General features: G+C 44.0%; 1 protein-coding gene across 3 annotated transcripts in view; it reads right to left on the reverse strand.

Annotated features, from left to right (window-relative positions):
- Positions 1-445: 445 nt before the first annotated feature.
- ABCC9 (ATP binding cassette subfamily C member 9) overlaps positions 446-27,606 on the reverse strand; it is a gene marked incomplete at both ends in the record, with an annotated part of 102,055 nt that continues 74,894 nt past the window's right edge. For 2 of the 3 annotated variants that reach the window (XM_080706388.1, XM_080706387.1), the window contains 10 exons: positions 5,247-5,384; positions 6,027-6,089; positions 8,990-9,123; positions 11,165-11,268; positions 11,996-12,104; positions 14,265-14,343; positions 15,030-15,160; positions 17,225-17,345; positions 18,017-18,118; positions 23,752-23,854. In XM_080706388.1, coding sequence (XP_080562514.1) covers positions 5,247-5,384; positions 6,027-6,089; positions 8,990-9,123; positions 11,165-11,268; positions 11,996-12,104; positions 14,265-14,343; positions 15,030-15,160; positions 17,225-17,345; positions 18,017-18,118; positions 23,752-23,854 — 1,084 coding nt within the window. Of the gene's footprint in view, positions 584-5,246; positions 5,385-6,026; positions 6,090-8,989; positions 9,124-11,164; positions 11,269-11,995; positions 12,105-14,264; positions 14,344-15,029; positions 15,161-17,224; positions 17,346-18,016; positions 18,119-23,751; positions 23,855-27,606 lie in introns of those variants that run through there. The other variant, XM_080706386.1, reaches the window with a different exon arrangement.

Raw genomic sequence — 27,606 nt, forward strand, 5'->3', positions numbered from 1 at the left:
TAAATGCAGAGAATAGTTTTATAGCCATGAATCTGAGTGTTTCATTAGAAAACACATCCAGCTTTTATTCTATTCCAATAACATTTCAAGACTCCAACAAGAAAAATTTATTCTTAAAAAATAAGTGTAGTAATATTGATTTCTATGCTCCAGAGATATTTAGAAGACTTAAAGCTATTCAAAAACATAGGCTGTTCATTTGCCACCTACTATAGTTGACACACTTTCATACAACCCGCTGTTCTGTAAGGTAAGAGACCTGATTGTTAGTAAAACCAATAAGGATCACAGTAAGCCGTACTGTCTCCAAAACTACGTGAAAGCAAGGAAAAGAGGCGTGAGCTTCTTGGACGAGAGAATGTTTAAAAGTTGCAGCTGTCACTTGAGGAAGGCACAGCTGGCGACCCAGAAGCCAGTTGCAACTGACGGACGACCTGAAACCCCTTCACATGTCCGCACGCACAAAGGAAGCAAACACCCCATCCTCCCGGGCCAGGAGGCTCTCCGGAGTGTCGTATTCTAGAATGTTCCCCCGCTTCATCACGATGACCAAGTCAGCCGTCAGGATGGTGTGGACTCGATGCTGCGGGTAAGAGAACACGGACATTTGCTACACGCTTCAGGGCGCACACCAAAGCCACGGAGCTGTATATTTCACAGAAAATTAGGGGACGTTTATTTTGGCAAGCCGGGAGGTGCAGAAAACATGCCCCCCACTTTATTTCTAAGCCTCATTTATTGGCATACTATTAAATGCCAACCAGTATGGCTGTATTTTCTTTGGCCTGTGCTAATGTTAGTGTTGAACTAACTTATCAGTGGGACCTTTTCCCTGGAACCTGAAGTATAAGCAGGCTAAAATTAAAAAAAAAAAAAACTGTTTATTAAACCAAGCATGGTGGCACATGCTGGTAATCCCAGGACTTGGGAGGCTGAGACAGGAGGATTGCATGTTTGAGGCCAACCTCAGCAACTTAGTGAGGCCCTGTTTCAAAATAAAAGAGTAAGCTAGGACTGGAGGTGTAGCTTGGAGATTAAATGGCCCTAGGTTCCATCTCTAATACACACACACACACACACACACACACACACACACACACACACACTTTGTTAAACATAATTAAATGCTAAGAGAAGCCATCATGAACCAGTTGGGTTAGATTTTATTCTTGACTACAGCTGTCTGTTGTGTGAGTCACTAATTTAATGGAGCACTATTGGAAGACACCTAGAATGTAGCGTGTTTGGGGGGAGACACCACGAGGTGTGCATCCCGACACGCAAGGTTAGGAGGCATTACCTAAGGTCATCCTAGCCTGCGTCTCTGAGCTTGGAGATGACGCCACTCGTGTGTTCTTCCCACGTGATGCCCCTGGGAGAGAGGCTTTGGTATCAGTAGCTAACAGTAATAAAAGCTACCACGGAGTGAGCACCCCGTAAGCACATGTGTGCTCCACACAGAATCTCAGAAGCATCACAGCGGTCCTCAGGTATGGGTGTTTCCTTCCTTCCTTCCTTCCTTCCTCCCTCATTCCTCTCCTCTCTCTCCTTTGTCTCTTTTCCCTTCTTTCTTTTTTTTATACTAGGGATTGAATCCAGGGGCATCCTACCCATAAATTTACCCCCAGTCCTGTTTTGTTATTTTATTTTGAAATAGGATCTTTTTAATTTCCTGAGGAGCTCTCTAAATTGCTGAGGCTGGCCTCAAATCTGCGATCGTCCTGCCCCAGCCTCCCAGGTCCTAGGATTACAGGTATATGCCACTGTACCCTTTTTTTTTTTTTTTTTTTTTTTTTTTTTTTTTTTTTGGTGGTGGTACTGGGGTTCCTGGAAACCCTTCTGCCTTCAGGCTACACTCTCAGACCTATTTTTAATGCTTTTTTAAAATTTGGAAACAGTCTCTTAAGCCAGCGCGGCTGGCTTCGAACCTGCACTGCGCCCATTTTTATAAGGGAAACCCCTGGGGTTCACGTAGATCAAGAACAATTTTAAGGCTCCTCAGGGGCAGAAGCAGCACGGACACTGTCGAATTCCAGAATTCCAGTAGTGAGCGAGGCTTTTCCCCGGAGCCTCTGTGCCTGGAGGAGGAGGGCCCTCCTGCCGCGGGCTAAGTTCAGCGGCGGCTCTGAGCTCGGAGCGGCTCACCTTGCGGCTTCGGCACCTGTCATTTTCACAATGAACAACCGACTCACTTTCATAACAACTCCGCCTGTCTTGAAGGACCAGCATCACAGAGACAATGTGTAAAAACTAGCAAGCAAGTAAATGGCGGCTACTGTTACGACTTTTATAGTTTACAAGGAAACGTTTGCTTGAGGCACCTCCTCTCTCCTCTCTGGGATCAGTGCTGTCCAGCAAAGATAAAACGTGAGGCACACATAGTTTAACATTTTCTAGGAGTTACATTTTAAAAGTGGGAGTAAGAAGGTGAAAGCAACTTCTTCTCCTTTTTTTCGGTACTGGAGGTTGAATTCAGGGCCATTCTACCTCTGAGCTGCGCACTCACCCCCCAGCTCTGTATTATTTTTTATTTTGAAATAGAGTCTCCCTAAGTTGCTGAGTCTGGACATGAACCTGTGTCCCTAGAACTGGGGTTCTAGGCGAGCTCTACCACACCCTGCAAGCAATTTCAATAATACATTTTAACCCAACCTATCCAAAATGTTATCATTCTGACTTGGAACCAATAATAAACAATTCCTGAGATTTTTATTTTTATTTTGCGGTTCTGGGGATGTAAACCAAAGGGCATTCTACCTCCAAGCTACCCCCAGCCCCATTTTTTTTATTCTTTATTTTTGAAACAGGGTCTTACTAAGTTGTGCAGGGCCTCACTAAGTAGTTGAGGCTGGCCGTGAACCACGATCCTCCTGTCTCAGCCTCCCAAGTATTAAAATTACACGTGTATTTCAACATGCCTGGTTTCATGCGATCTTCAAGTCCATGCTAACGCCATCCCCAGAGGCAAAGGCCTCTGCCCTGCTGTGTAGAGGGGGAAGACTCAAGGTTTATGTTTTCAGAAAGTAAGCAGTTACAGTTGTGACTCATGGTTAGAGAGGAGAGAAGCCAGAGACACCAGCTCAGAGCCCGCCCTAATGTTTCTAACACCCACAGGTAAGCCTGTCCTTCATGCAAATTGTCAAAGTTGGAGGCTAATGCCTATTTACCTTTGAGAAAGGGCCAGAGCCATGTGCACACCCACACATTTAGGAAAAAATAAACATAACCATAAAAAACTACTTAATATCTGCTGTGCATTTTCGCTCCAGAAAATTAAATTCATTGTTCTTTACTAACCAAATCCTCGATGTTTACATCTCTAATATAATAAATTTATGTCTAAATCAATAAATATAGTTTTATATAAACATTGCCTTGATATTCTAAAAGAATGTTTACTAAAAATAAAAAGTATATAGAAAAATCCTGGCCAACAGAAATAAATAGGGCTGGTGTTCGTTCATTCCATTAATTTTCTTTTTTTTTTTTTTTTGGCTGACAAAGTGTGGTGTCAGTTTTAACAGTGTTAATGGAACTTTCAAAATGTTCCAGAGAAGTCAATATAATCAAGAGCAAATAATAAATCATTTTCACAAACATCTTGGGATATTTCTCTCTCTCTGTGTGTGTGTGTGTGTGTATGTGTGTGTGTGTGTGTGTGTGTGTGTGTGTCTTTTTAGAAACTGGAGAAAGTTATCTTTTCCAGATATTCTATAATCTTCAGTGGCAGTTAACCAAAATAATAAAAAAAAAACTTTTAGACGAGGAAGGGGAAGAACTCTTAACAGAACCCGAGACCACCCTGCAGCCAGCCTACCACAGGGAAGGCGTTCTCTGTTCTCTGGCTGGGGAGTCCATGACTCTGGGAGCACCATGTGTAGGGGAAATCGAGGTCCCCTGGTGGTCTTCTTCACACAAGTGGTGAAGAACAAATGAAAGGCACTTGTTACAGAAAAAGAAACCTCGGTGACTACAGAACAGAAATCAGATAAGAAACTACAATTCTTGGCCACTGATACCAAAGATGCTGAAAGATACAGGGCTAGCCGGGATGGCCCAGCAGCGCCGTGCTTCATGCAGAGTGGAGCGACCCTCTCGAGGAAGCCTTCCACGACTCAAGCAGGGGCAGCTGAAAGTTCTTCCCCCCCAAAAAATACCTTCCTACCTTCTCCAGTGACTAAATTCTTGAAAGTATTCAAGAAATACTTTTCAAGTAAGCCAGTTCTCTCACTTTGCAAAGTCACAGCTGAGTGTGAGTTTATCAGGTGACTGTCCGCCAGGGCAGAGAAAGCACAGATGTCACTAGGAGAATGAGAAGTAGGCCCTTCTTTCTGTGCCCCCCGCACACCATAGCCGTTTCCTGCCATCTTGGAAAAGCTGCACATCAAAGGATTTTCTTTCTCTTATGCATCATGCTAAAAACTGAAAGCATGTCCAGCACTCTGGGTAGTTTTTAACACTCAGAAGGGAAACTTGAGTGATCTCTTAAATTTGTGCATTTTTTTTTTTTTTTTTTTTGGTGGTCCTGGGGTTCCTGGAAGCCCTTCTACCTCCGGGCTACACTCCCAGACCTATTTTTACTTTTTTATCTGGAAACGGTCTCCTAAGCCAGCGCACGCGGCTGGCTTCGAACCTGCGCGATCCTCCTGTCTCCGCCTCCCAAGCGCGGGGATGACAAGCGGGCGCCACCACGCCCGGCCAATGCGTGCATTCTTTAGGACAGGAAAGAATGGCTTGTGTTATTTTAAAAGAACATCCTATAAGATGTCCTTGAAGACCAAGAAAATTGAGGCAACTCTGGACCACAGGTTTCATACTCTCTTGCGGGTGTGCATTTTTTTGTGGGTCTGGGGGTGGAACCCAGGGGCATCCGAGCTCCAAGGTGCGCCCCCAGCCCTATTTTTTATTATTTATTTTGAAACAGGGTCTCACTAGGCTTTGGAGGGCCTCACTAAGTAGCTGAGGCTGTCCGCGAACCAGGATCCTCGGGTCTCAGCCTCCCACATGCTGGGATTACAAGCGTGCGCCACCACGCCCGGCAGCAGGTGTGCATTTGAAAACACTTGCATGCCCCTATTCACTGGTGCTTATCGCAGACGCACTTGGTTGGACTGCCCTGAGTGCTGACACCCCGTAGTTAGTCCCCGCCACAGCCCTCCCCGTACCCACAGCTCTGGCTCGCCTGCAGAGGGGACCCGCTAAGATAACTACCAGAGAACAAAACACGTGGCAGGTGCATCGTGGCGCTACTTGTTGGTCATCACCAAAGTAGAAAAGAGGCCATTCTTGTGGGTGAGCAAGTTTGGACCAGTATCACACTCCACTAAAATGCCCTCAGAGAAGACTAACACAAGACCTGCATCCACAATAGAGGAGACACGGTGCTGGAGAGAGAAAGAGAAAGAACAGGAAGATCAGCAGGAGGAAGCCGTCCACGCGCCTCACTGAGAAACAGTTGTTAAGGCGTAGGCCTGAGTGGAGTCGGAACACGCCTATCTGCAGAGAAGGGACAGAAGTGCGTGGCCCACTTTACACATGCAATAATGTGAATTTTGAGAATCGGGGCAATTCTCCTGATTGGTGCCAGTGAAAATAGAAAAATTACCTGTCCCTACTATGATGTATCTCACTGATTTCTTTTTAAGAACAGAGAAGTTTATAGAAGCATAGAAATTAGGAATAAGTAAAGAGTAACAGAATTTGCAATTAAATGTAGGAATTTGGCTCCTGAAACTTATCAGACCATCAGATTGTTGAAAAAATTAGCATAAGGCCATGACCTACTGGAATTCTTAGATATGGGATGTCCCGTCATGGCAATTTAGGTGCAGTAGGGAGAACAGACAGTTTGGAAAAGAACAATGTTTACAAAATACAATTATGTATTTCTCTTTCTGCACAGACACAAAAACATCTGAGAAATACAAAATTAGACATAAGTGTATTTCGATTGGTCAAGCTCAAAGATCATAAAATCTTAGAACCAATCTCGGCAGGAGGAAACCAGCCCGGTCTTCGCAACTTACCGCGATGGTGACCACAGTGCGATCTGCAAAGGCCGTCATTACTACTTTCTGCAAAATGTTTTCCTGATTAAAAACAAACAAACACAAACACAGAGTGAATTTGGGGGTCCACTTCCTCTTGCCATAATATCTTGTTCTCAATACCATCATTCTACCTCCACCGTGGCCAGCCCTCTGGAGTTCTCTCTCCCAGTCCCGTGGAGGGGAAGAGGGAGCAGTAGCCACATCAGGCTCTTAGTTTCTGGAGGTGTCTTCAAAATGCAAATGAAGCTCACTGGTCAACCCCAGGGACCAAGCTTTACTGTCAGGAATCCAGAGAGAAAAACAGAGTGCTTGGCCATTGGGATGTTCCCTTGGATTATACCAAGAATGGTGTGCGTTCAAAATGAGCCAGACCCTGAGAGGATGTTAACCTTTCAGCTAGAAAAGGGGGAAAAAATTAAAATCCTGGCCAAAACTTTCGATTTTGACCTATATAAAAACATTCCACGCAGGAACCAGCTTTATTCCCACCACAAACTGCATTGTCACTATATTTATAAAGATGTTCTGAGTAGAGATTCTACTTCTTTCTCAGAGGAAAATTTGATTACCTAAGACTGAATGCAGAGGAGGTCTTTGTTGCAATCAAGGGGCAGACTGCAGTTTAATTCGTCCTCCAGTCCTCTATTCCCTTCCATTTCTCTTCACTCCCTTCCTCTCCTCCTCCTCCTCCTCCTCCTCCTCCTCCTCCTCCTCCTCTTCTCCTCCTCCTCCTCCTCTTCCTCCTCCTCCTCCTCCTCCTCCTCCTCTTCTCCTCCTCCTCCTCCTCCTCTTCCTCCTCCTCCTCCTCCTCCTCCTCCTCCTCCTCCTTATCTATCTGTCTGTCTGTCTGTCTGACATCTATCTCTTTTGTGGTACTGGGGATTGAACCCAGGGGCATTCTGCCTCTGACCTGTACCCTCAGCCCTTTTGATTTTTTATTTGGAAATAGGGTCTCACTAAGTCGAGGAAGTTGGCCTTAAACCTGGGATTCTCCTGTCTCAGCCTCCCAAGTGCTGGGATTACAGGCACATACCACCATATTGTTTCCTTCTTCTCTCTCTCCTTCTGAATCAGAAGGAGGATCAGGCAGTTTTATTCTTATCATAACTTTCAGTATTGTAAACCCTTAGTAATTAGTGTGGATTTGGACATACTTATGCTCACTTAGAGAAATGGCTTGAAGAGATCTATTTTATGCTTTAAATTATGTTCACTTTGAGGTTGGATGCCTTCACGTAGACACTCCGATTCATCTTACTTAATAGAAAAATGTTGTTAAATTAGTGTCTGTGTATATAATTGGCTTCTTATAATCTCCCAACAAAACCTGTTTCACTTCCCTGGGTAGTTTTGCCCAATCTCAAGTGTGCAGCGAGAAAATACACAAGGCTATGGATGTCTTTTATTTTTCTCCTTTCTGATGCCAAACTTTCAACATCAAATTAATTTTTAAAAGAACAACAACAATTGCTAACTCACACACAGTTTGTGGTTTAATGTGACAGGTCCCCATTCAATCGCAGCCTCCCACACAGCTCTTTCTGGGAGATATTTGACACTTTAAAGAATTTCTTTCAAAAGGCAAAGTTGTGGGGTTTTTTTTTTCCATGAACACATGCAGAAAAAAGGTCATTATTAATTCTAACCATCATTAATCTTAGAAAGTTCCTCTTCAAATTGCTTTACAAAATAATGGACTTGGGGCTATCAATAGCCTATTAAAAAGAGATTTACATTCTGCATGTTAGCACTCCCATGGCATAATCCTTGAGCATGAAACAGGACTCTCATCAGCTGAGCCTGGAATTATGCTGTTTGAAAAGTAACAGCGTTCTAGAATGCAGCAGATCCTTAACACTCATCCCTCCAGGCTAGCAAAATTTGTACCCTTCGACTAACATCTTTATTCTCCCTTCTTCTTTTCCCCTAACCCTCAGCCTTTGGGAACAACCTTTCTCCTCTGTTTGACACCAACATTTTATTTATTTATTTATTTATTTATTTATTTATTTATTTATTGTGGTACTGGGGTTCCTGGAAGGCCTTCTACCTCCGGGATACAGTCCCAGACCTATTTTTTATATTTTTATTTGGAAACAGGGTCTCTTAAGCCAGCGCTGCTGGCTTCGAACCTGCGTGATCCTCCTGTCTCCACCTCCCAAGCGTGGGGATTACAAGGCTGTGCCACCACGCCCGATGAGACCAACATTTTTAGATTCTACATATAGGTGAGATCATACAGTGTTTGTCTTCCTGAGACTGGCTTACTTCTCCTAGCCCAATGTGCTCTGGTCCCATCCATGTTATTAAAAATGGCAGATTTGTCTTTCTTTTTAACAGCCATGTGCCTGCTGTAAAAAAGATAAATTGCTGAGGTTATGGATATCTTAATTGGCTTGACTGCATATTTCCAGAATGCAGACATAGATCAAAACATTACGTTGAGCCGGGCGTGGTGGCGCACGCTTATAATCTCAGCACTTGGGAGGCTGAGACAGGAGGATTGTGCAGGTTCAAAGCCAGCCTGAGCCACTTACTGAGACTCTAAGCAACTTGGTGAGACCCTTTTTCCAAATAAAATATAAAATAGGTATGGGAATGTAGTCTGGGGGTACAAAACCCCTGGGTTCCATCCCTAGCACCATAAATAGAGAATATGGGTGAAGGGTTCCTGAAGATTATTATTTTTCCTTTGCTTATGATATTTCTGCGAGTTTGAAATTATGTCAAAATAAAAATGTTAAGAAAAAAGCGATGGCTGTCACGTGTGCGGTGCCTCATTTGTTGTGACTCTCAGCGTGATCACTGTTGACCAAAACAATGACCGGGAGTCATTTCACACCGCGCCTTGGGGATTCGCAGCCCCATCAGGACGGCACGTGCAGACTCCCCCCATATTTCTCCGGCGCGTGGCTCTCAGGGCTCAGGGAGGCGCTCACCGTAGCCATATCGATAGAAGCCGTGGCCTCATCCATGATCAAGATACTGCTCTTGCGGACAAAGGCCCTCGCCAGGCAGAACAGCTGCCTCTGCCCGACGCTGAAATTCTCCCCACCTTCGGTCACAACCGCATCTAGTCAGAAGAACAAGCAGAGATTTCCGTAAGAAAGCCTTGTGGGGCTCCTTAGCTCCCGTTGTGACAGCGTGCTGCTGTTCTCCCTGCTGGGGCAAGGATTTCCTATAGAAGGTCAAGTGGAGCTTTACCTTGGGAAAATGGAAGTGATCTTAGGTCATCCTATTTCTTTTTCTCCTACTGGGGATAGATCTCAAGGCTGGCTCCACTACTGAGCTACATCTCCAATCTCTCTCTCTCTCTCTCTCTCTCTCTCTCTCTCTCTCTGAGTCTGGGATTAAACCCAGGGGCATTTGACCTCCAAGCTAAACTCCCTGCCCTGTTTATTCTTTATTTTGAAACAGGGTCTCACTGAGTTGCAGAGGGCCTCACTAAGTAGCTGAGGCTGTCCGTGAACCGCGATCCTCCGGTCTCAGCCTCCCAGATGCTGGGATGACAAGCGCGCCCACCACACCCGGCTTTGTTGTACACTCTCATTTATTGTCGTCAACATTCATAAACTGCTATCATAAATTTAAGAAAAATACTGTCCCTAGGGCAAATTTCTACTTAGTTTATTCCCACGGCACCAAATTCTTATACACTCTCCTGCTTAAAAGCTATGTGTTTGTTCTCCGTATTTTATTTTACATACTAAATAGGAGGATCCTAGGAACGGTGGTGTTGTTTACCAGAGCTGGCCTGAGCCAGATATTCAATAGGAAATTGATGTAATCTTCACTAACATGATAAGAACAATGCAAATTACATAGTTTAAATACAGTCCTCTGTGGTTTACTCTCTACCATAATCCCCAAACTGACGACCACTTTAAAAGAGGTGCATGCAGCCCTCCTGTCCACAAAAGAAGGTCATAAAGTCACAATTCCCTCTTTCCATCAATTAATGGAAGTGGAAATGTTTCTCTAACTGCCAAGAGAGAAAGGTCTATTTGCACCTGTCAATTTCTCAAGTAGACTGGCTCTCCACAGGTGATAATGGAAATTATTATGAGAGTGTTCATCCAGGGTTCTGAAATTATTGTCATACCCTGACACTAGCAAGGTCAATTTGCCTTTCCTCAAAGATGTGCAGTCTTAATTTTTGTCTGTTGCTTCTACTTAATTAAAATCACAGAATACACTGGTTCTGAGGAAGCTCTCTTTCACAGATAAACACACATGGCTTTGTTTTGTAGGTTGAGTTTTAAAAGAAATGAGAGGTCAAAACGACAAAATTTGGCCACTGCATAGTATGCGCTGAAAAAGGAATATAAAATATTCATTATTTTTCCTGTTGCTCTTAAATAAGTTCATATCTTAAGAAAGAAAAAGCCCCAAACTATTGATGTCCATTTTTATGAATTAGAAGACCATACAAATTCTCTCTCCTTTCATTTTGTTTCGGTGGATGGGTCAGAAATTCCACCTTCACCCCCAGACTGAGTTCTAACCAGTGATTATTTGAATCGTGTTTCATTTTAACACAGTGGCCCAAACTGATACTGTAACAAAACAGGGCAAAATAATGTCATCGTCCAACAAGAAGATGTAAACGAAAGGGACGAGCTTTCCTGAAGCAGAGAACGGCAGCCGCGTGGGGGAGTCACGTGCTCCTGAGCGGCGCCAAGGGCTCTTCATTCCCACAGCTCTGAAATCCTCTTATCCGATTCCAGTGGGGAAATGGCCCCGAGGCCACCTGAACAGAAATGAGCACCGGGCTTCTGATCGAATTGACTCCCCACCGACCGTGAGAATACTGAAGAGACAAACATATTAATCGGACTATTTTGCGGGGTTCACCTGGAACAGAATTCACTAAGAGGTTCATCCTCTTATATGCTATGAAAAATCACCAGATTTTTAAAATGTCCAAATTGCCTTTGTGTAGCAGAGGATTTAACATGGGGCTGGGGATGTAGCTTAGCAGTAAAGTGGATGCACAGTTCAATCCCCAGACCGACCCCCCAAAAAATGTCAAAGTAGATGCTAGCATGAATTGTACATAAAGATGTAGGATTCGTGCAAATCTAATAAGAAAATGCGCTATTTAGAAAATGTACCTAGACCTCCTGGTAAAGCTTTGACCATATTCTTCAGCTGGGCAATTTCTAGAGCCTCCCAGAGTCTATCATCTGTACATTTGCACTCCGGATCTAAATTAAACCTGCAGGGAAAAAAAAATCAGATTAAAAAAATAAAAATTAAAAAGAAAAATAGAAAATTAGTTACTTAACAGATTAAAAATAATGAAAAGTAAGAAATAAAAATGGAATATTTAGGTATATTTTCTCACTGCTATTTTTTTCTTAAAATGTAATTTCTATTTTGGGGGGTTACTGCTTTATATTTAGCAGTAGAAGAGTCCTAGGGACAGAGTATACCCTGAATTCATATTTGACAGATGCATGAATTATCTCCGTGCTATCAAAAGATGATGTCACTAAGTAAATTTATATACATAATATAATACAATCAATTTTATTATTTGGAGCCATCTATCCCATATTATGCTTAGCATAATCTGAATGGCGTGTAGTATTCCTGAAACTGATGTTGAATCCAGTAATCTTAATGGGAAAATATCAAGCTACTTTTAGAGCAGCTGTACCACACCAGTAACAATAGTGGTATCCACAATAAATATACTCAGAGATAAATAACCCAATACATCCAGAACCTTTGAGCTTGAGAAATAAGGGGCTGGCTTTGAGGGGTTCAATTACTAGCTCTGGGGTCTCCCAATTCAAATCATTGGACACTGTATTTGACTTTAACGTTTATTGGAATAAGGTTTTTTACTCCTACCCAAAAGCCAGTTCTCAAGATAAGACACTGCTCTGAGCCACAGGGGAAGTCCCGAGGCCCGCAGGCTCCGCTCCTCGTGCCCCTACCTAATGGAACCGCTGAACAGTATTGGGTCCTGCAAAATGATGGACAACCTTGAACGCAGCGTGTGCAGCGGCAGTTTAGAAATGTCTATCCCGTCGATGACAATCTTTCCTGTGTAGGAGAAACAAAGAGTGTAGGTATCTACGTAGCACAAGCTCACAAGCAAAAATCCCATGTGGTCACATGTGAGAAGCTTTTTTCCCCAGCACTGGTTGAAATTCAGGAGATAACACTTTCCCGTTAATTATTAAAAACATCATTTGATGTTTCTAAGAAGAAATACATTTTTGGGTGATGGTTTGACTTTCTTATGTTTCCCCTAATGAAATTTTTGGTCTCTAATTCGGCATTAGTGGTTATACTGATACGGTAGAATAGAAGAGATAAAATTTCAATTGAGTAAGATTTGACTCCACAGTGCAGAGTTCTACTTTCCTATCTGTAATTAACTTCTTGCTATGCTAGGAAGGATGAGAGAAGGGTGCAACCTTGATATCCCTTCCTTCAGGTCATGGGTTAATTTATCATCTCACTTTTGGGCAAAGCCAATATTGCCCTGTGAGCTAAGTCATGCTGAGCTCAGAATGGCGGCTGCTGTCCTTCTACCGGGTAGATTTGGATTCGTTTGAAGCCAAGACTGATTTGCTTAAACTGTGTCTTTCAGGAATAATACATTATCTATTATGATATCAAGAGTATGATGCTCTACAGAGGGGATAAATCAGTGACAGTCCACGAGGGCCAGATATCAGGTTTCTAGACGTCCTCTTAGAAGGATCCAGATAACCTAGCATAGCCAGTCATAACCACAGACTTTTAATGAAAGTGTCAGCCATTTATCCTTAAATCAGGGAATCCGCCCAAGCCCTTAAAGTTCTGTGTATTATCACCAGCCATGGGAAGAGCTAGCCACTAGCCCAGAGATGCACGCTCACTCTGATCCTGATTCTAGCTCCTGCCCCAATTCCAATGCCCATAGTTGAATTTTACTGTTCATCAACTGACCTTTTTAGGTCACATACCCCTCGTGTGGATTCAATTAAGGGACAGAAATTGTCGGGTGCACTAAAAATGCAGAGTGCTGTGATCAGAAGCGGAGCCCCGACACACATTAATAGTGATTCTTTCTTGACTGGGGGTCAAGTTCATTGCTGGATCCCTTTCACTGGAGATTGTGTATGTGTTCCACTAGTTCCAGCCCACTCAATACACTAAATAAGGTGCCAGCTTTTTCTAAAACAAAGATTATTTCTATGCTCTTATTGTGGATGAATAAATATTTTTGCACTGTTAACATGAGCTGAGTGTTTTACGGAAGAGCGGCCTTCTCACAAGATGTTCAATGCGGCTAAACTATGTCATTAAGAAAATGATGTAAAACTCATGCACCAAAAAACTTAAAGCACAGCTCATCTATTTCCTTATAACTGTGCGTGCGAGCCGACATGCACATACTTGTGCGTGTGTGGAGCTGGAGACTGAGCCCACAGGCGTTCTACCTCTGAGCTAGGCCTCCATCCCTTTTTTAACTTTTTGTCTTGAAATGGGGTCTCCCTAGGTCTCTGAGAGTCTCGCTAAATTGCTGAGGCTGGCCTCAGATCTGTGATCCTCCTGTCTCACTCAGCCTCCCAAGTGCTGAGATTACAAGTGTGCACCATCATGTCCAGATTCTTGTAATTATTTCCCTTGATAGAAAAACATACATTTTTTTATTTGAAGGTAGCAAGGCAACTCTAATCTCCCCCCTCCCTTCAGTAGTAAGGATGGAACCCAGGGGTGTTCTACCTCTGAGTGATACCACCAGCTCTATTTTTTATTCTTTATTTTAAAACAGGGTCTCACTGAGTTGCAAAGGGCCTCACAAAGTAGCTGAGGCTGTCCGCGAACCTCGATCCTCCTGTCTCAGACTCCCAAATGCTGGGACTACAAGTGTGCGCCACCACACCTGTCTGTCTTCCTCTTGAAATTCCGCCTACATCTCCTGCTATTCAAGCGGGTAGCCTTTCTCCTTTATTAGGACCGCTCAGCAGCAATCTGCAGATCTTAGTTTAGGGCTAATCATTTTATTTTCTCCATTCTGTTCTGGCTTTTTTTTTTTTTAGCTTTGGGCTGTTTATTTGGGATACCTACCTTGAACCATTTGTAGGATACAAAGTTCTTATAAATATTTGCTTTTTATTTTTGCAGAAGTAGGTAAGTTAATGTGTTTTTTTATGTTTTTGAAAGGAAAGCATCACCTGGCCAATTTAAAATAAATAGTTAATGACTCACCATCAAAGATGTCAACCATTCGGAAGAAAGCCAGAGACAAGGACGACTTCCCGCTGCCCGTGCGGCCGCAGATGCCCACCTGGAAGATGATCGGCACAGGCAGGAGGGGGGCTCAGACAAGGGCATGTTTAGCGGAGCAAGATGTCACGACAGAAGAACAATTAAACTACTTAGGTAGTCACATTGCAATCCCAGCTCCCTCTTAGGCCTCATAAACTATCGTTACTAAAATAAATACACAAAGCTGCGCCAAGTCCTCAACGCCTGCGTTCCAGCTCTGTGTGGTCCTATTTTTCTTCTTCCTGGCTTACTTTTTGCATTAGTATGTTATTGGATTAATAAATAGCGACCCTACGTTATCTTAGAAGCAATGGCTTCAGAACAAATAATAGCACAGGGCCATGTTTGTCGGCACAGGTGTTCTTTATATAGTAACTTAAAAAAAAATCTCTTTTGGGACTAGAGCTATCATAAAAGCAAAGTTTCCTGGCAACAAAGCTGATGTGTCCAGGAGCCAGGCGCAGGACATTTTAAATAACACAGCTGGCATTAACTTTTCTGGTTTTTCAAGGGGGGGTGAATGCGTGGCAACAGGATCTAGGGAACGCTGCTGAACTCTGGCCCTGTGTCTTCTCCTTTAAGGCGATGGCTGTACCTGTACTATGTGGGGGATTCTACGTGAGCCCCTCCGCCTCCACTCACTTGGCTTGGATGCCCACAGAGCTTAGAGGTAACGATAAAATCGAATGCCTGCATGTCTCATACCTTCTGTCCAGGTTTGATGTAAGCCTTGACATGTTTAAGAACAGGCTTTAGATTATTTTCGTATCTGACACACAGGTCATGAATCCTGATCTCCCCCTCCTGTGGCCAGTGCTCCGGAACTTGAGAAGGATCTGGAGACAGAGCGATAGGATGACAGAGAGCAGGTGCCAGATATGTACAAAGAGCCGTAGCATGCATAAATATGGACATAGGAAATTGTAGTTATGATTTTAATATATATAATTTTTTCTCTGAACTAGAAATAATATTGAATAAAATTGTGTGTTTTTTAATTTAAATCACATTCAAAGTAAATAATTTTTGGGGGGTACTGGAGATTGAACCCAGGAATATTTCAACCTCTGAGCTCTACGTGAGCACAATTTGTTATTTTGAAACAGGATCTAGCGGAGTTGCTGAGGCTGGCTTCAGACCCGTCATCCTCCCGTCTCAGCCTCCCAAGTCCTGGGATCACAGGCATATACCACCTGGCTGAAGTAAATACTTCTTGATTAAGAACTTTCAAATAGCTGGGTGTGATGGCGCATGCTTGTAATCCCAGGACTTGGGAGGCTGATAGAGAAGGACTGCAGGTTCTTGGGCAGCCTCAACTACTCAGTGAGGCCCTCCACAACTTAATGAGACCTTGTTTCAAAGTAAAAAATAAAAAATGTGGCTGTGGGTATAGCTCAGAGGTATGATACCCCTGAATTCCATCCCCAGTACCACACACACACAAAAAAGAACTTAAATCTTTTTTCTGATATAGAGATTGAACCGTGGGACACTCTACCTTCGAGCTACACCACTAGTCCTTTGGTTTATTTACTTATTTTTGATACAGGGTTTCACGAGTTGCTGGGAGTCTCGCTAAATTGCGGAGGCTGGTCTGGAACCTGGGTTTCTCTTATCTCAGCCTCCCACACACACCGGACAGAACTTTAGGATTTTTCATGTTTGTTTTTGGAGCATGAGCCAGCATCATGCCTCTTGAGCGTTTTGTTTTTGGAGCATGAGCCAGCATCATGCCTCTTGAGCGTTTCATCACCGTTCGGTTCTATCCAAGGTCACCAGAGACGGTCCTTTCGTGAGCTGATCCATTGGCTCAGCTAGTGGGTCATCCAGCATTCGAGTGTTCGACATGTGCTGTGCAAGGGGCTGAGCAAGTGGAAATGAAGACATGGTCGGAGGTGCTTTCTAAACCCCGGGAATACAGCACACTCAGGACGGCAGGGACGCTCCGGGCACCGCAGGATCACAGATGGTAGTGACCTGTGTGAACACCCGGGAGGTTCCCAGAGGAGGCCCTGCCTGACGTGCATCTTAAAGGATAAGAGATGCGGAAATGTGCTTTAAATATAAATATATATTTATAAATAAACATGAAAAGAAAGCATAGGATGTTAGTGCAGTCAGAAGTTGTACAGGTGGCTGCTGAGAAATGACCCTAGGCAGGTTGGCAAGGGTTAACAAATGCAGGGTCTTAGCTCAGTTATCTAGATTTGGTCCTCGGAGAACTAGGAAGCTGTTGAAGGCTTTAGACAAAGAAATGCTCTTTAAATTGGAGATTTGCATTAAATAAATATTATTCTGTCTTCGGCATTGGCTTTCCTTCCAGTTTTATTCCAAGAGGATTGAGACTGTAGGACTTTAAAATCCAAGTCTCTTGACATCTTAGTAAGGTATCTCTACCAAGAGGATTCAATAGTGCATAGCTGAGGTTGGCAATTAATGTAATAAAGCCCAACCATTTTTATAGCTCCTTTAAACATGGTTAAATAAGGTCTATGTGGACTCCAGTTGTGTCCAAGACTTTGGGGACCTAAAGAGTTATAACTTGCCGGGCGTGGTGGCGCACACTTGTAATCCCCGCACTTGGGAGGCAGAGACAGGAGGATCGCGCAGGTTCGAAGCCAGCCACGCGCGTTGGCTTAGGAGACCCTGTTTCCAAATAAAAATGTAAAAATAGGTCTGCGAGTGTAGCCCGGAGGTAGAAGGGCTTCCAGGAAACCCAGTACCACCAAAAAAAAAAAAAGAGTTATATCTTGTCGGGTGTCCATAAACAGTTTTAATCAAATGAGAGGGGAGTCCACAACCATAAGTGGGACACGAGGGTGAAGAGCAGCGTGCCTAGCACACACGTGATGCTTGTTTAAAATAAGCCTGTCCGCAAAGCAGAACATTTGCAACCATACCCATGGTCCCTTCGTAGTTCTCAGACTCCATGGTCAGGAAGCTGTTCACTTTCTTCACGGCGCCCATCTGGACCTCCAGGTCAGCCAAGTTTCTCACAACCCAATTCAGATAGTTGGTAATCTGTGGCAGATTACAAAAGTTCACACATTTACCATTAAACTAAGCCATGTTCCTACCCCCTGGGCATTTAGGGGATAGAAGGACTTAGTGGTCGCATCAGGTAGTACGATTCTTAAGGGCTGTTTGCCAGGATATACACATAGAGGCAGAGAAGGTGTCTGCTCTACACCAAGGGCTGCCCTCTGATTTTCCTGCCTGGTATAAAGCTGCACACACATCTCTCTTTTATCTTCACACGCATCTTGGTATCCCCAACTGAATTGTGAACTCAGGACAGGGGATACGAACAAACTCTGTACCTAAACTCTGTTTGCAAGGTCTAGGAGGCTGAGACAGGAGGATGGTGGTTCGCAGACAGCCTCAGCTACTTAGTGAGGCTCTTTGCAACTCAGTAAGACCCTATTTCAAAATAAAGAATAAAAATAGGGCTGGGGGTGTAGCTCGGAGATAAAATGTCCCTGGGTCCCACCCCCAGTACCACACACACACACAAAGAATCTAAGTTGTCCTCAAATGTGAGGTGTGGTCTCAAATCTACTATTGCTTGCAAGCTGCCATCTTGTTATGGGGTTCAAACTTCTTTTCTAAAAATGTCCATGAATAAAAGTTGTTAGTAATGACAGGAAGCTCCTCCAACACTGAACAGAAAACGGTTTTCATCCCACACTTACCGTTAGTGCGTACAGCAGACCTAAGCCCACCAATCCGGAATTGGAGGACCCACTGATGGATGCTATAGACGCCGTGAGAACAATACAGGCCCCTAGATAGTCCTGCAAGAGAGAAGATGCAAGGGGGTTCCCAGGAGTCTTGAACCAAACGTCTCAACTGTCTGAGGGAGGCGATTAGGCAGAGAACTTTTATTTGGAAGCATTTGATCACAATTTTATCTTGCTATGTAAGAGGAACAAAACTCCTTGCTGGACCATGTCTACCAAGAAAATGTCTAGCAAACATCACTACATTCCAATGACTTCCCTTACAACAGTAAAGTAGTATAGGAATGTGAGACTGACACATACATAAAACTTCTGCTCTGCTCGAGTCCCCCCTCCCTTCACTGTGCAGATTTAGTGAATTATACAGTGAGCCTATGGCTTTGCCTTCTTTCTGTTTCTCCGCAAAGGGGGGGGGGGCAGCAAAAGGCTTAAAGGTGGTAAAGGAGGGAAGGAGCAGCCCAGAGCCGGCAGCTCCTTACGTCCGACCCAGCCGCACGGTGACAGACGCCTCTCAAGGCGACATTGCGGAAGGAGAGATTCAGATCAGGAAACCGTCCTAAGTTTGTCCATAGTATTTTCCTCAAAAGAGAGCCCAGCCCCACAACACTTTATTTGTACATTGCTAAATTATAACCCCTCTGAATTTTATGAATCAAATAGGCCCCTCCAGAACAGCAGCTGTGTGTGTGCGTGTGCATGTGTGCATGTGTGTGTGTTACTGGGGACTGAACCCACAGGTGCCCTACCTCCAAGCCACATCCCTAGCCCTTTGTAATTTGTTTGTTTGTTTCTGATAGGACCTCACTAGAAGGCTAAAGGTCTCTCTATTGCTGAGGCTGAACACAAACCTGCAATCCTCCTGTCTCAGCCTCCTAAATGCAGGGGTAACAGGCGAGTGGTACCCCATCTTGTTTTACAACAAAAGCTTTTGACTTCCATATCAAAAGAGAAACCTCAAGCCGGGCGTGGCGGCGCATGCTTGTAATCCCAGTACTTGTGAAGATGAGACAGGAGGATTGCAGGTTCAAAGCCAGCCTCAGGTACTTAGGGAGGCCCTCCAGAACTCAGGGAGACGTATCAAAAATAAGAATAAAAAATGGGGCTAAGGGTGTAGCTCGGAGGTAGAATGCCCCTGGGTTCCATCCCCAGTACCACACACACAAAAAGATAACATCTTTTCATATTTCTAGGGATTCAGTGACACCTATCTATATGCGGGATAATAAGTAAATAACCTAATACACTCTAAAAATTCTTATAATCATATTCTAGCAAATAATCACCTTTCCTCCATGCAGCCATCCACAGTGGCCGCCTGTGGCGCCATTGAGCACTTCCTGGGGCACTCAGGGCCTTGGCTTGCAGATCACTTCCCACCTGTCAACTAACTGCACAGTACAGACACCCGAAAGGTTCTGCGTTGCCTCACAAAACAGGCTGTTGTGCAGCTCACCCCGAGACGCACTATTTTCGCTTTAGCACGTTGGCTCCAATGCCTGGGTATAATTTTTTTTTTTTTTTTGGCTTCCTGGTACAAATTTTCTTTTATCTTTTCACCACACAGCAAGACAAAGCCTTGGAGAGAGGGCCATTAGCTAGAGTTACACAATATTTTTTTTTTTTTTGAAAATGGGAATACTGATGCCAAAGAACTGGGATTGTTTAGTGCAGAGAGTTGAAGAAGGGGAAAGAGCTCCCAGCGGTCGAGCCACGGCACCAACACATGCAGCGTGACCACTTGGCTGGGCACCTGAGGACGCACAGCCCCTCTGCTGCCAGGGCAGCCTGGGTGGCCGCGGTCCGGCTACTTTGCTACCAGCAAAGTCACTTCCTTCTCTTGGACTTCAAGTTAGTATGAATTAGACATGGTGGGCAAAAGTAGATCTTCCACTGGGAAAACTTTATGCAGAGACAGAATGAATTGTGATCGTTTTAACTTTCACTGAATACAAGCGGGAGCAGGGGAAGCAGGGTCATGTGTTTACAAAACATAAACAAATGATAACAAACAAAAATTGTAATCTGGCAAACTGACTTTGCCTGGGTTTCTCTGCCTGCCTCCATTTTCTTAGAATAGCCTGTCAATAGCAGAGGCATTGCTTCAAAAAGCTCTAACTGGAAGAGAAGGGACAGGAGAGAAACCACAAACAGCTATAAACATTCTCCTTTTTCTGTCAAGAAAGGCTCTGAGTCCAGGATGAGTTTGTGAGATCCCAATCGCATCTGGAATTCCTGCTTGCCTCTGCTCATTCGTGTCTAAGGCAGTGACCCTCCTTGTACCATTCCAATCGAGTCTCTGCTCTGGGACCTCTAGAAATCTGTGCTACAAGCAGATAATTATTTTAATTTCCTGGGCAGTATGGCCAAGGATAGTACAGGGAACTAGGAATGTGAAATTGGTGAATGACATAAAGAAGGAAGGGTTGTGCTAATGCCATAGATAAGATCAATGCAGATATACCGGGCAATAGAGAAGTGGGTATTGCTTTTGTTCCCCAGGTAGACTCCAAGGTCCTATACCCCACATTTCTATTTCAGACACGAGATCCAATTATTTCAAACTGAAATTGTGTCTCTTATGATGGAGACATAACCAGAGAAGCATAATAGTGATGAGTTTGTGTACGATTAGGAGAAAAAAGTATTTCCCAGGTAAATCATCTACTTAATTTATCCATCACCCTTACAGTGGTACATATTCTTAGACTGCAACATTTGTAGTAAAATATACTTGGTTCTAATTAAAATGTTTGGTGTACTCGGAACAACAGAATAACCCTACCAAATTCCACCTCAACTCTATCAGATTCCCTTTCAGCATCTAATCTCTCTGGTGGTTGAGTTTTAGAAGACAGTCTAGAGAGGGTAGGAAAACATAATCAGTCGGAATAAGAGTCTTCCAATATCATCAAACTGATAACTGTTTTTAAAAATTACCCCGGAAGCCATCTCCTCATGGCACAGATCTCACAGTGTGTGAACAGATTCCTCCCCTTGTACACATTCTACCTCATCATCCTACTGACTCATTCTATGATAGATGTCTAGGATTTTCTTTTTTTCTTTTTTTCTTTTTTTTTTTTTGGTGGTACTGGGGTTCCTGGAAGCCCTTCTACCTCCGGGCTATACTCCCAGACCTATTTTTGCATTTTTATTTGGAAACAGGGTCTCCTAAGCCAGCACGCAGGGCTAGCTTCGAACCTGCGCGATCCTCCTGTCTCTGCCTCCTAAGCGCGGGGATTACAAGCGTGCGCCACCACGCCCGGCAGATGTCTAGGATTTTCTAGAAGGACATGTGTAGTGTGTGTATGTCTACCTATCCACATAAACTTACCCCTCAATACAATAGGTCAAGACAAATCATACACAAAGGATCTTGAACCTTAACTTTACCTATTAGAAACAGAAGCAAATGGTGTTCTAATTTTTCTGGTTTTGGGGAGAGGGGTGGATGCCAATCCTGGAAATGAACCATCCTTAATTTTTCATATTAAGTGTTGTTTTTTGGGCTTTTTTTGGTGGTACTGGGGTTCCTGGAAACCCTTCTACCTCCAGGCTACACTCCCAGACCTATTTTTTTTTAATATTTTTATTTGGAAACAGGGTCTCTTAAGCCAGCATGTCTGGCTTCGAACCTGCACGATCCTCCTGTCTCCGCCTCCCAAGCGTGGGGATTACAAGGGTGCGCCACCACGCCCGGACTCATATTAAGTTTTTAAAGGACAGTTCCAGTAGTGAGAGTAGTTTAGCAAATCTTGGAAAGATTATAATACACGGAAAGAAAGCGAAGAGAGGATGTAATAACAAGTGTATTATAAAGCAAAGGAATGAGAAGCAGATCCTGCCCTTCCTGTTTAAAATGTCAGTATTCTTTTATATTCCGGGGCATTCAGCGACTTTCTTGTTGAAGGGGGAGGTTAAAGTGTTGGGTGAAACTCAGCCGCCTTGAGTTTGGCAGCTCTTCCTTTCTAATTTATCCTGACCTTCCCTCTCTTGGCAGTCTTAAGACTCTAAAATCTCGTGTCTTGGCTCTGAGAACTGAACATATGGTTTGCGTGAAGACCGTTCGACACTTGCCCACGAACCTGACAGTAGGAGGTGTTAGAGAGCCGACACAGGAGGACCAGGCAGACCCGCACCCCAGGCCAGCGCAAACGCGCTCGGCCCTGAGAGTCACGCGTGATCGCCAGGGGTAAGCAGAGCGGGTGAGTGGACAACCACTGCCATTTTCTCTTGTGATTCTAAGACACTCTTTCACTTAGCTGTGAATTCTATTATTTAGATATGACGATTTTTTTTCTAGAGAGAAAAATACAAACTTTAAAAAGACACACACACAACAAACAGAAACGTGAAAAAAGGATCTGTGGTATGGACGGGGTCTAGGACCCAGGTTTGGGTTCTGTTGGAGGTTTGTGGCCTTTGTGTAATCAATAATTCCCAAGAAACTGTCCAGTGTCCTTCTAACCCTCACATGACCTGTAGGGAGTTTTTCTGACCAGAGTCCTACGCTTCCTTCAAATGCGTGAAATATAAGCGTATTATGCTGTCGGGTGTTTTCTATATAATAATTAAATCAGTGCTAGAGAATCTCTTTAAACTAGCGAGAAATGATAACGTGGTGCCCAAGGTTCCGCATCCGTCAGTGCCCACCAAGCGACTACTCGGATTTTAACTCAGCCACCTTCGTTTCAACCTTATCAGATTCCCTTTATCCTTTGTCCTCTCTGGTTGTTGAGATGCAGAAAAGAAAAAAAATCTGAAGATGGCAAGGAAACAGAATCAGTTGGAAGAAGGCTCTTCCATAAAATGGACAGATAACTATTTTTAAACATTGCTATCAACTTATTACCATGAAAGTCACATATCCAAGCTATAGACTGCACGGTGAGCAAACTGTGGGCCTCCTTTTCTATAGCTTCTACCTTGTCATTCTACTTCCTATTTACAGGTGGCTGGTGTATAAATTTCTTACCAGGTTAAGTATTCATTCACCAAACCCTTGAAAATACATTTCTTAGTGTCTCTACCCATCAGCCTACTGGGGCATATATACGAGTTTTAATCCTAATACCACTAAGAGATATGTACTTTTCTTCCTATTTTATAGACAAGGAACTGGTACTCAAATAAATTCATTTGTAGACCAAGTCTGTGCAGTGCCAAAGCTCTCACTTTTTCCACATCTTAAGGGACAGAAGAAAAATAGTGGGTGACTAATCATAGTGTTTCCTTGGTCGATTTGTTTCTTTATACACTTTGTGCTAACTTGATCCTTTTATGCCTTAAAACACAGGCATCTTCCATCTCTTCCAGGCCTGTTCAGCCCAGTGAAAGCAATGACCACATCTGGACATTTGCCAAATTTGCTCTTTAAAAAAAGTGGAAGTTATATAAATATTTGCCGTTCCATTAACTCGTGTAGTTTAGAGACTATAATGAATACAAAATATGTATATATATATATATATATATTTTGCTTTGGGGGCTATTTGTTTTGCCATTAGCTAAAACATTATGACAAATCTCCTTGGCAACCTAAACAAACCTGAGCTATTTTAAAGTCCAGAAAACGTGGGGCTAGTGCTGAACCTCTGTGGCAGACTCCTCTTTCCTCCCGTCTGCCTCTCGGCTTCAGACCTCTTCTCTCGCTGGGTTTCCATTTCGAAATTGCAAAACGAACGTACCGTCCTGACCTCCAGCCATCTGTTGGCAGCCGAGAGGAACAAGTAGGCAATGTTGTTTGTGTCCGTCAGCTCCAGCATGCGTTGCTTGAATCTGGTTTCGTGCCTGCAGAAAACAAAAGCTGCAGAGTGCTAGCCACACGATAGGAGAAGTCATAAAAAAAGAAAGCCAGAGACACTTTCTCCCACACCACGGGCTCAACGTCACTCTTTCAAAACAAAGCTCAGCTGCCGCCGGCCGCGCTGCGCTCCTGGCCGCAGGAGTGGGAGGCTCAGAGCACCCTCACTTGTCATACCCCACCAGGAAAAGGAATCTTTCCGATGATGAACTTTTATCAGACATCATTGTGTAAACGTCCACATAATTATCGTGGTCACGACATTAAAGCTTGACCTGTGTGGAAAGGGTGCTACAAAAACCATAGTAAGTTGTTGAGAAATAGAACATATTTTGCCTTTTTAGTTTTATTTATCTTGACACTGGGGATTGAAGCCAGGGGCATTCTACCTCCGAGTTACACCCCCAACCCTATTTTTTTTATTTTTATTTTGAAACAGGGCCACACCAGGTTGACAAGAGTCTCACTACTTGGTGAGGCTGCCCTCAAACCTGTGGTCCTCCTGTCTCAGCCCCGTAAGTACTGGGATTATAGGCGTGCGCCACCACACCCAGCTTATTCCATTTATTTTAAAATGGCAGGCACTTATTTTCCTATTTCAAATGACACAGTTAGAGTTGGGTGGGTGGTTCTGCATAAGAACTGGTGATACAGGACACTATGTATTTGTAAGAGGTAAATGTATAATTTTAAAAAAAGCTACTTTCCTGGTGTTTACAAAAAAACAAAGAAGAATAGTGGGGTGATAAGAAATGGAGGCTAGGGCCCTGGCCAATGGTATACGTTCTTGTTAAGTCAGATATGCTCACCCCAACGTTCTGAGCTATTTGTAAGGTCGCTGCACAAAAGCATCGCTCGGTCTCTGGCACCAAAGAGTTCTAGGATACAGAACTGTGGATTCTGATCTCTCACAAATTAAGTTCATTCTTAACTGCTCTACGTAACCAGAGTAAATCCTATGTAACCTATTTCATAAGAAAAATTGCTAGCAGAAGCTTTATCTATGTGAATACGTAGTGATCGTCTCACAGAAATTCACGCTGCACAATGAAAAGTCTTTTCTGAGTTGCAAAAAAAAAAGAATATTTTCTTTTTGTTTTGCAATGATTTTCTCTGAAACAATGGTAAGTGAGAGAATAACTCGTTCAAAAGTTGGAGAGATGACAAGTTGAATGAGGCCTCCTGGATCGTCTCATTCAACCCATCCACAGGCTCTTTTTGCAAGGAATAGCCAAGTTTCATCTGATAACCCCACAGTGCTTCATTGCTGTTTGATAAAAGACCTTCACCCCTCAATTTTCATGTCAAATGGCAAAAATCCCTGACAAGCCGTTGCTTGTATCAAAGAGTGATGAAGTCCTGGGTGGGGCGTTCATGTGGCCCATTGAAGCAATCGAGATGGACCGATACAAAGGAGATTCTTGATCCCTCTCCAATCTGCCTGATCATTCCAGTACACCCCACCAGCTAGAGAGTTCAGCCAGGCAGCAACATCTGACCTACGACAATCAAAGGGCTTGATGATAGAGCCAAATCCTGACTTCATGTTAATGGCGTGGCCTGGACCCCAACCCACAGGGGAACCGCTCAGCAGAACACCAGCGGGGGGCTGAATAACCCAAAGCCCACTCCAGTTGGCCCTTAGGGATGGATGTAGGGAGCAAGTAAAAGGTGCCGGGTCTGCTTGGGTCACCGCATTCACTGAGTGGACATCAACTCAACTTTCTGTCCTTGTTGGTTATCTACAAGGCAGCTCTTCACTCATTCTCCATCCATACATCCAGAAACATTCAGTATGCACTCACTCCACGGCGACATTATGGGAGACCCCGCGGACACCCATATTAGCAGCGTCCGTCCACCCTCCTGGAGGTGTCCCCCATGTAGTGAAGGAGGTAACACAAGTGTGGTGAGCCGGTGTGGAACTCAGTATCTAGCTGTCATGACCCTAAGAAAGAGCTGCAGAAACACAAAGGAAGGGGGCAGTTTGCACTGGTCTTAATCAGAATGTCAGAGGAGGGGAAAGGGAAGGGTGCACCAGGTGTCCCCTAAGGACAGGGACGATGGTCTGCGCATGGTTTGGGGCATTGAGCTGAATTTTTGGGGCTGGGTGGGCATTCTAAGCCACAGGGGCACACAGATGGGAGAGCCCAGTGTGTGCAGGGGCAGGGGGCACGCTTCTCTCCCTATGGGGCTGTGCTGGTGGAGAGGGGAGCTGTGGTGAGGCGGCCTGAGCTTGAGACAGAGGGCCCTGTGTGGGCCTCTGCTCAGTGGTGTCATTTCAGACACACTCTGAAGGGGTTTGTAAATGGAGCTGGAAATGGTCTGAGAGCGAGGGGGAGAGAGAGGAGGAGGGGTGGAAAGACAGCAAACATTCTTTCTGTGTGTTTCTATTTGGCAAGAAACCGTCTGTTTTCCTAATGGAAACTTTGACACAGTCTGTATCTTTTCACCCACATCCAGCTCATCTTCTGAACATTCTTAGACCTTTATTCTGTCAGACGAAAAGAAGGAAAGGTCACTGAAATCTCGGTCTACTTCAGCTGTGGTACTTGTGGGGTAAACTACTCAAGAGGGTTCAGGACTCCATGGAAGTACTCCACGGACGCTGAACGCAGCCCCGTCAATAATACTGACATTCCAACGGAGCTCAAGAGTCTGGGGACTCTGGGCAGCCTGATAGAAAGGAACAGGCGGACGGAAGAGAACGCACTTGAATTCTTGACCACAAATTCTGAACGCCGAGATTCTAGAACTTTCTCCATGGCAGCAGGACCATGGATCAAGACCTCTGGAGACTTATTCTGGTTTAAAAAGTGCTGATATGTGTGGTATTGAATCTTTATATTTGAAGGGGATGGCATAAGGTTAGGATCTAGGTAGAGACAGGATCCTCCCAGCATCCGATGCTAGTTGGTTGTCTTTGTGTTTTCCAGCTGGGATTCAAGCATGGCGGGTTAGCGTCCAAGATGTCGCTCTTCTTGCAGCTGCCTAGGGTTTTCCCCAGTACAGAATCAGCCAAGGGAATGCTACAGTCTGCCCAAGTGCTTAGTAAAGAACGCAAGTGCAGAATCTGGACCTGGATTCTTGGTCAGCTCCCTCTTTGGTTCCAATCTTCCTCACGCCCTCAAGCTGCTCTGCCTGATTCTGACCCCAGCAATCTGAAGATGTCCTCAACTTGTCCTTGGGGGAGGAAATAAAGAAAACCTATGGATTTCCTGCCGGCTGCAATACTGTCCCACTTCCCCATTTCTGTTCTTGATCAGGTCACTGGTAGCTCCATGGTTCCAAATACAATCGCCACTCTTTATTCCATTTTATCCCTCTTTTCTGTTTTAAAATTTTTTTTATTGGTGCATTGAGGCCATACAGCTTAATGGAGTCCAAGATGGTAGGGGCATACATGCACATGTCACTCATTTAGACCATTCAGCTTCTTAAAATGCTCTCGCTGAATTCCAGGGACATCACTATCTAGCCCACTTAAATCCTATGGCTAGTACTTTCGCACTGTTTTCTCCTTGTAAAAATCTCAGGTAATTAAACTCTCTCGCTTCTAGCCTGATTCTTTGTCTACCACTTTGATGGGTTCCTTCCTTCTTCCTTCCTTCCTTCCTCCCTTCTTCCTTCCTTCATTTCTTCTTTCTTTCTTTCATTTTTTTTTTGTTGTTATTACAGAACTGGGGATTACCCAAGGGGCATTCTATATCCAAAATACACTCACAGATCTATTTGCTAT

Source organism: Muscardinus avellanarius (genome assembly GCF_963383645.1).
Source record: "Muscardinus avellanarius genome assembly, chromosome: 11".
NCBI lineage: Eukaryota > Metazoa > Chordata > Mammalia > Rodentia > Gliridae > Muscardinus > Muscardinus avellanarius.